The sequence below is a fragment of the Thamnophis sirtalis genome, unplaced genomic scaffold (genome assembly GCF_051295495.1).
Source record: "Thamnophis sirtalis isolate CommonGarterSnake01/CBP01778 unplaced genomic scaffold, rThaSir2_p1.2 scaffold_4, whole genome shotgun sequence".
In the NCBI taxonomy this organism is placed as follows: domain Eukaryota; kingdom Metazoa; phylum Chordata; class Lepidosauria; order Squamata; family Natricidae; genus Thamnophis; species Thamnophis sirtalis.
Genome location: NW_028261384.1, coordinates 136157360 through 136166428, shown reverse-complemented (window position 1 = coordinate 136166428; position 9069 = coordinate 136157360). Strand labels below are relative to the sequence as shown.

At 39.8% G+C, this 9069-nt stretch overlaps 1 protein-coding gene across 1 annotated transcript; it reads right to left on the bottom strand.

The window, feature by feature from the left end:
- Positions 1-4978: 4978 nt before the first annotated feature.
- Positions 4979-7284, bottom strand: LOC148046819 (uncharacterized). Its single transcript, XM_087714205.1, has 2 exons — positions 6713-7284; positions 4979-6676 (listed from the first exon to the last, which is right to left on the bottom strand). Exons 1-2 carry the CDS (start codon positions 7268-7270, stop codon positions 5585-5587), a joined length of 1650 nt encoding a protein of 549 aa, XP_087570331.1. The 5' UTR covers positions 7271-7284; the 3' UTR covers positions 4979-5584.
- Between the last annotated feature and the right edge of the window lie 1785 nt (positions 7285-9069).

Here is a 9069-nt window from a genome sequence, read left to right as displayed (position 1 = left end):
GGTGCCATTCCCTTTGAAACATTATGGGCTATGTACCCTGATAATCTTTGTGCTGTAAGAAATTGATGTTTTAAATTAGTTGATCCTCCTTTATAGCCATAAACATAGATGCTACTTGTTATAGGTCCTACCGCTTTTGGTTCATAACATTGTATCCCATTTGGTGTATAGCATTGATTGTATTGTGTATTGTTATGTGTGCATGGTGGTATTAAGGTTCCATTGCATTCAGGTTTCATAGTATAATATATTAAGGTCATGGAAATTGTTTTGCCTTGTTTGGTTTTTTGTAAACAGGCTGTGCAATTGTCCTCTTTTATCTCTCTTTTTGTAAGGTGGCGAGAGCTGTCTCCTCCTATCTCTTGTTGATAACTCAATAGTGTTAAGAACCACTCACTAACTGGGGGAAATTTTATACTTGCTCTTGAGGTTACTTCTGTTTTTATTATTTTATTAGGTAACCCTTTTTGGTATTGTGTGCATTGATACCAACCTATGGAATTCTCTGTAATTTTTACTTTAATGTGTGATAAACAGCCGTTCTCTTTCGGGTGTGAAATACCTCTCACATTTTGGATTGCCTTTTTGAATTTTGCAGGCAAAAATTGCCATGTAATTAAACACGCTGCAGCTGGATTTTTCAAATAACAAGTTAAGGTAACTTGTGTATTGGCTTCTCCGTATGTATTGTGAGGGTAGATGCATATCCCTTGAGAATTGCAGTTTTCCCCATTGGAGTGTGGAATGATCGCTCTTTTTGAGTGGTTGTGTGTGAAAGGAATTTCTTGAATACCCTCCACTATTCCCTTCTTATTTTTGCGTTCATATTCACATGCCCCCCATATGATTAAAAGCATAATTCCCATTCCCAACATCATCAGCAAAAGGTGCAACAGAAAATGCTTACAAGACATCGGAAGAGCTAAAAGATCCCAAAATCCCATTTCCTGTCCAGGCGAAGGTCCTCTGAAAAATGGGCATCGGGGCTGGCGTACTCTGGGAACATATGACCGGCCAACGACCTGTTCCGGACGGATTTTCATCTTGAGTACTAGATATCAAAAGAGGGGTCAATAGATCTTACGTGATAATCGTTAGAAAAAGGATTATCGAGAGCTTGTTGTACTGTGGGTGTAATACGAAGTTCAGTAGTGATACGGGAGGGATCGGTGTAGTTAAAATATTCTTGAAGATATTGTTCAATTATCACAATGTCACACGGGATCTTGCAGTCAATGCACAGCTCACAGGAATAACAGTGGCAGCAGCAACAGGCTTCGCAGGGGCACGGGCAGAACCAGCACATTGGTCGCAATGGAAACTTTAGTCGCCTGTTGCTTGAAACAAAAGGGATAGGCTTGCTTCGGGATCCTTTTTATCATCTGTCTTCACTGGTCTCTCATGAAACGGTCGTATGCATCTTCCAGGAACCCACAACACTCTGTCCGGGAGTTGCACAGCAGCGTATCCACGTCCCCAGGTAACGAGCTCCACTGGGCCCTTCCACTGAGGGTCTGGCAATTGTCTGTAATAAACAAGAGGGCGGGGAGAAACTACGCTATGCTGAAAATGTCTTTCCCCAGCTGTGGAAGCTATGGGTGAGCCTGTAAGATTCAAAAAATTCTGTGTGTATAAGGCTTTGCTTAAACGGTTTTGGATTTCAGGCAGCCCTATCTTAAAGGGGCCTTGCTGTTTGTCAAGCATCATTTTTAGTGTTAAATTTGCTCTTTCCACAATTCCTTGTCCTTGGGAATTGTATGGGATGCCAAATTTATGGACAATTTTCCATTGATCACAAAAGGTAGCGAATGCAGCGCTACTGTATGCAGGTCCATTATCTGTTTTAATCTCCAGGGGGCTTCCTAAGACTGAAAAAGAGCGCATACAATGGTTGATCACTTGTTTGGTTGTTTCCCCCCGCTGTGGGCTTGCAAAAATAAAACCTGAAAAGGTATCCACTGTGACATGAATATTTTTCCAGGGTGTAAAAGGAGAATATTGTGTGATATCCATTTGCCATATCTCACAACGTTTAATTCCTCGGGGGTTAACTCCCATAGGAATTGCGTTACCTTGCCTGCTACAGGTTGAGCACTGTTGGATGATTGCTACAGCCTCAGTTTTTGAAATTCCAAACATCTTCACTAAGGCTTTTGCATTTTGATGAAAATACTCATGGCTTTCCCATGGAGTTGCAAATCCAACAAGACTTTCCCTAGCGGCTTTGTCTGCATAATCATTTCCCTCTGTTAGCATTCCAGGAAGTGACTGGTGACTCCTAATATGAGCCACAAAATATTGAAATTTTCTATCCATAATTAATTGCTGTAACTGTAAAAACATATCTAACAATTGCTTATCTAGGGCTGGTGAAAGATAGGCATCAAACAAATTATTAATCACTTGGTAAACATACAATGAATCCACAATTAAATTAAATGTTTGGTCTTTTAATTTCTCAAATGCTAATATGGATGCAGCCAACTCAGAACGCTGAGCTGAACTCTGAGGGTGCGTGTGGTAAGTTATCCACTGTCCTGAGATTTGATACACACATGCACCTCTGTTCTTAGTTCCGTCAGCAAAAACTGTAACTGCATTTTTAATTGGCAGTTTACTTTGTAAGGAAGTCAATTGTAAATGTTGTAGATTCAGTAACAAAAACCTATAATCTGTGGGATAGTGGTATTTAATTGTCCCTAAATAGTCACTTAAGGCCAATTGAAGTGCGTCTGATATTTGAAAATATTTTTCCCACCAAGGTAGTGGATATGGAATATAAATGGTTTCTGGATCCGTTCCAAGTGTAGCTCGAGCTCTCTCTCTTAGCTTTATAATTATCTGGGATAACAATAGAGGTTTTGTTGAAACTGTTCTCCCCGGGCTGTTTGCTAAGTGTATCCATTCAATCACTAACACTTTTTTCTGTTGTGTTTGCAACAAACACCCTGTGGGCAAGTTTTTGGTATTGAAAATAGCAGCTGAGATAGGAACGTGTGAAACCATCCTGTCTACCCATTTCTTTGCTAAGGCTGCCTCAATCACCTGAATACACTCTTTTTCTTTGTCCCCTATGGTTAGTATAGCAGCAGGCTCTTTTCCTCCTGCCAGCAATGCAAATAAGGGTTGTAATTGACTCGTAGTTAATCCCATGTAGGGACGTGCCCAGTTAATTGAACCCAAATATTGTTGTAACTGCACCAAACTACATTTATCCATTTCAGGTAGTTTTGGAATTACTGGTGAGGCATGAGATGTCATGATTCTATGTCCCAAATATAAATATGGTGGCATAGTTTGAATTTTTTCTGAAGCAATTTTAAATCCTTTATCATTAAATCCTTGTATGATCTCTGTTAAAATCTGTGGATATTCACTTTGTGCATCTTTTTCTATTGCCAGCAAGATATCATCCATGTAGTGGTAAAATAGGATACCTTTATACTTGGCTCTAAAATGTTTTAAAATTTTATTAATGTAATATTGACAAAGCGTTGGGCTATTTAGCATTCCCTGGGGTAAAACTTTCCACTGATACCTTACTGTTGGCTCACTATAATTTAGTACAGGAATTGTAAATGCAAATAATACTCTGTCCTTTTTATGTAAAGGTATTGAGAAGAAGGCATCTTTTAAATCAATAACTGTTAAAGCATAATTTTGAGGAATGATATTAGGATTTGGCAATCCGCACTGCAGGGGCCCCATGGGACAAATCACTTCATTTATCTTTCTTAAATCTTGAAGCATTCTCCACTTCCCTGATTTTTTCTTAATTAAAAATACAGGAGTATTATAAGGGCTATTTGACAATTCTATTTTCTTCTCTAATAACAACTGTTGTACAATTTCTTTTAAGGCTTCTAACTTAATAATAGGGAGAGGCCACTGTTCTATCCAAATCGGGTCATTGTTTTTTAATGTTAGTTTCATTAAAGGGTCCATTTCATTTATTCTTAATACAAAACATTCATTACCATCAGTTCAAAGAACTATATGTAAGCCAATGAGCTCTATTTTCTCACTGTCTCTCTCCCTCTAGGTCTGAAAGCAGTTACACACACGTCTTCTTTCTCCCCCCCTTCTCCTGTTTCCTTCCAAGGAAAGATTCAGGGGGAAAAAGGGGGGGGGAATGGCTGGGCTAACCTCTCACAAACTCTCCTTTGTTCTCACTCTGCTTTCTCTCAAGAAGCTTCTCTCTCCCCCCCTTCTCCTGTTTCCTTCCAAGGAATGACTCAGGGGGAAAGGGGGGGTGGAACTCACGCACGCAATCACTTTAGGTTAGCTCAGGGCTGAACAATTCTACAAACGGCTATCCTGCTCTTTAAAACATGCTTTCTCTCAACAAATTTGGAAATGATATCACAAAAGCATACACACATCTCATTAAACAACCTTTGCAACTTACTATTTCTTTATATGAAAGAAATCAAAGTACGTGCATACCAACTTTTACCATTTAACATACTTTAACACTGCAATCAAACTGCTTGTGTAAATTAACTTCACATGCAAAATCCTTAGTCATGCATTCTTCAAACAGCGAGGAATTTCAGAGAGCAGTTTAACCTAACTACTCTTTTCACCCTCACGGCTTCAAGCCAAAACCCATTTACAAACTTCAAACATCAATTTAATTCAATTCTCCTCTTTCTCTTTACCTCTTATTCACTTTCTCTTTTCTCTCTACCTTTCTCTCACTCTTTTTTCACTCTTTCTCTACCTTACTCCAAAGTTAGGGTTGCCCCAAACTGAGACAACAAATCTCTCCCCCACAAATTAACATGCAATTTTAAAATAACCGGTCGGATACGTGCCTTAATTACAGAACCCGGGATAGAAACCTCTAGCCACTCCGAGCTAGTCTGGGCCAATTGGATTCCGCCGACTCCTTTAACGGTAGCAGCAGTTTGCAAAGGCCAAGAAGAGGGCCACTGTGTAGAACTTATCACTGAAACGTCTGCGCCCGTATCTAAAATTCCAGTAAAAGGAACGCTATTAAGAGTTACGGTCAAGAATGGCTTTTGAGCTTTTACTCCTGTAGTCCAGTAATTTTCATGGGTAGTAATTAACTCTCCCAAAGGTACTTTTTCACAATGCCTAAGAGGATTATGTTGATAAGGATCGACTTCTAAAGAAACAGGTATCACAATAGCAGCATCCTCCCCCGCCCTGACTGTTAGCGGGCTGTTGCAAATGCAAGCCAAAGCTAGGGAAGAAATTTTTGTGTCCTCTAGCAGAAAAGGTGAAGCCAAAACCTTACGGGATATAAGATCCCTGTGAGGGTACAGAATTAAGGGAGTTGCTGGTGGAAAATGAGTTGCTGACATATTTAATGGCAAAAAGTACACCAATCCGGGAGTAAACATTTCAATTGTTTCTGAGGCTTGAATTACCACTGATTGCACAACTGCTTCTTTCTCTGCAAAATCAACCGGTTTTCTAGGAGAGGCTACTATGGCTATGGGTTCTGGTTGATCAGATGGTAATGAAGGTATGGATTTATGATTTTTAGAAATGAAATCTGGACAATTTATGTTAAAAGTGGCTCCTTTAATTAGCGGGCTGGAACCTCGCCCGCTGCCTAGTTTCCCGAGAACTGTTGTCTATTCTCATTTTCCCTCTGATCACCTCTTCCTCTGCACTCTCGTGCCCAGTGGCCGTTCTTTCCACATCTGGGACAAGGGGTTTTTGGTCGTGCTCCTTCGTTCTTAGCGGGTGATTCTGCTCCCCCCCCTGGGGCTCTGCATTGATTTTTAAAATGTCCTGGTTTCCCACAATTAAAGCAATTTCCCACCTTTGGTCCTCTGGGTTTTTGATTGTTCTGATTTACTATGAATGCATCAGCCATTAATTGTGCCTGATACGCAGCGGACCCCACCACTGAAGCCTTACGCAGATAATCTACCAAGGTCTTCGTGGGATCTCCCCTCAGAGGTTCCAGGACTTTTTTACAATCTTCATTAGCATTTTCAAAGGCTAGCTTTATCATCAGTTCTTTTTGAGCCACATCATTATTAATTTCTCTATTTATTACAGTCTGCAATCTTTCCACAAAGCTGCTATATGATTCCCCATTTTCTTGTCTAATATTAGTGAAGCTAGAAGTGGCAGCACACTTCATATCATCCAGATGTGCGAAGGCATATACTGCAGCTTGGCCGGTTACCTTCAAACAGTCCTCAGGGAGGGTCATTTGTTGGGCAAATGTGGAAAAATTTCCCCTTCCTATTAACTGGTAAAGAGTGAAATTAGCATGAGCTCTTCGCAACACTTCACATCTTTCCTTAAATATGGCTTTCCATATCATCGCCTGCGTCATACTAAGGACCGTTTTTGCTAGTGTACACCATTCGCTTGGTAACAAAGCATAATTGTCAGCCAAGCTTGCAATTAAACCTTGAACATATGGAGACAACAAGCCGTAGGTTATTATGGCTGATTTTAAATCTTTTAAAACATTATGTGGCAAGGGGGTGAACACAGGATTTTGTCCTGCAAAATCAACAGGAAAGGCGGCTAACATTTTCAGGTCGTCCAACTTCACATCGTCTCCACTTCTCTTTTTTTGCATTCCTGCAGTGAGGGGACCGAGTGAGTACTCAGTACTTCTTAAAACTGGATAAATATTAGATTTTTCTTCCTGAGGAGCCTGTTGTTTGATCTCCTCTTTTATCTTTTCTACAATCTCTGATGTGATTTCCTCTTTTACCTTTTCTACAATCTCTGTTGTTACTTCTTCATATTTAGGAGGGATATCAGATTTTTCTGGGGTGTTGGATTTTTCTTCTTGAGGAGTTTGCTTTAAAATCTCCTCTTTGCTTTCCCTTTTCTCTCCCCCTATAGCCTTTGTTGTTATTTCCTCATACTTGGGAGGGGCAGTGGGTTTTAGAGATGTTAATTCATCTGCCTGCTTTTTGGAAGGCGTGAATGTGTCTCCGTGATGAAGACAGAGAGCAGTTAAAACAGCCTTATAGCTAATTAATATAGGTGTCGGTGCTCTGGGCTCCTCGTGTAAATAGGAGCCTATTTTCTCCCACGTGTCTATATTAAGAGAACCAAATGTTGGGTAACACGGACAGTATTGCCAAATGTATCTCATTAATTCTCTAACTTCTTTTTTTGTGGGAAGTGCACTTTTATCCTTTAATATAGTTTTATGAGCTCCAATTATCTGTCCAATTTCCTTAAGGTGAGCCTTCTGCTCTCTGGACAGGGGTCCTGTATCCTTAAGACGGGCCTCCCGCCCCTTAGACAAATCTTTTCCCATACTTACGTAAGGTGCGCTGGGTAAGAGATGGGAATATTGGGCACGCTGAAAGTCCGTTCGACCTGTCCGGACCTCCCTGCGTCGCTCCTCGACCTGACTCCTGGCGTTGTAAAATGGATCACGTCGGAGGTCACCACTTGTGAGAGTGAGCTTGCATTGGGAATACAAGCATTCTCACAATCCGATGGACCACTTCACGAATTCTAATTCCTAGGCTGCTTTGGCAATGAGACACACACGCAAACTGCAGGCTGGGTGAAAATGGTGGTTTCTGGTTAGACCAGAACACTTTTATTAGGAAAGTTCAAAGAAAGCTAGTCAGCAGTTTAATACAAACAAAGGATCTCACAGTATGTTACAAATCACTTCTTGATTACACATTCCGGCAGAGAAGCAGGGAGGAGGGACAAAAGGTACTCTTTGATAAGGGGAAATGAGGAGGTATGGAATTGTAAAACACATCCTGATAAGGAGAGCAGGAAGGAGGAACAAACGGTCTTAGAATTGTAAATCATACAGAGAGCTACATTAGGCATATGGAGATGACTGATTTGTTACACGAGGCGGCAAAAGGATGCAAGGCTAATTCTGTGTGTTTATATCTCAGATAATAGAGGCCTCTCATCTCTGTGTGTATCTGTGTATTGCTATTCACACAGACACCCGAAATGAATTCGGCTTCCTTATCTAAACTTTCCCAGGACTGTTCTTCCCATATGGCTCTTAGCAAATGTTCGCTGGGATGCTTTTGATCCAGATAGAATTGATCCAGATATTCTATCCTATCCTATTGATCCCAGCTAATTTCACCCAGCCAATTATGGGGTAATTTCCCACAGTTTACTATAAAAACTTACAGTTAGAAATGGTAGAACCTCTTAGAGAATTATTTAATATGATTCAAACGGAAGGTAAAGTCCCTCCATCTTGGAAGACAGTGTTTATATCTTTGATACCCAAAGAAGATCAAGATACTACTCAACCCAAAAATTATAGACCTATTTCATTACTGAATGTAGATTATAAAATTTTTACTAAAATATTAGCAAATAGGTTAATGTTGGTCATTCAACAATTGATACATACGGACCAAACAGGTTTTATACAAGGGAGACAGATGAAAAGTAATGTTAGATTAATTATTAATGCATTAGAATATTTGGGAAAGAACAACCAGATCCCTGCTGCGTTTATATTTTTGGATGCTGAGAAGGCCTTTGATCGAGTTAACTGGCAATTTCTGCTGAAGATACTGCAAAAAATGCAGATAGGAGATAATTTTTTACAGTCAATTAAAGCAATATACCAACAGCAAACAGCACAAATCATAGTCAATGGAAGTTTAACAGACTCTTTTCAAATTGGAAAAGGTACAAGACAGGGCTGTCCTTTGTCCCCATTATTGTTTATTATAACTTTGGAAGTATTGTTGAATAAAATACGGGGCTTGGATGGTTTAAAAGGGATCAAGATTAGGCAGCAAGAATATAGAGTCCGCGCTTTTGCGGATGATTTGGTCATAATATTGGAACAACCGCAGGAATCCAGTATGGTTTTAATGAATACGATTAATCAATATGGTCAAGTGTCGGGCTTTAAAATAAACTTAGGAAAAACCAAAATATTAGCTATAAATATGAATATTAAACAAAAGGAAGAATTAGGAGTGATGCTAGGATGTGAGGTAGTTAAAAAAGTCAAATATCTTGGAGTTAACATTTTAACTTCAAATGGGAAATTATATAAGCATAATTATGAACCACTTTGGCATAGCATACAGACAGAGATGAAAAAATGGG

What these genes read in the sequence shown, in the direction of transcription:
- LOC148046819 (XM_087714205.1), bottom strand. Translation starts at nt 7,270, where the DNA reads ATGGGAAAAGATTTGTCTAAGGGGCGGGAGGCCCGTCTTAAGGATACA. An exon ending in CAACAGAGATTGTAGAAAAG is followed by an intron (nt 6,677 to 6,712) that starts GTAAAAGAGGAA and finishes ATTGTAGAAAAG; the next exon opens with ATAAAAGAGGAGATCAAACA.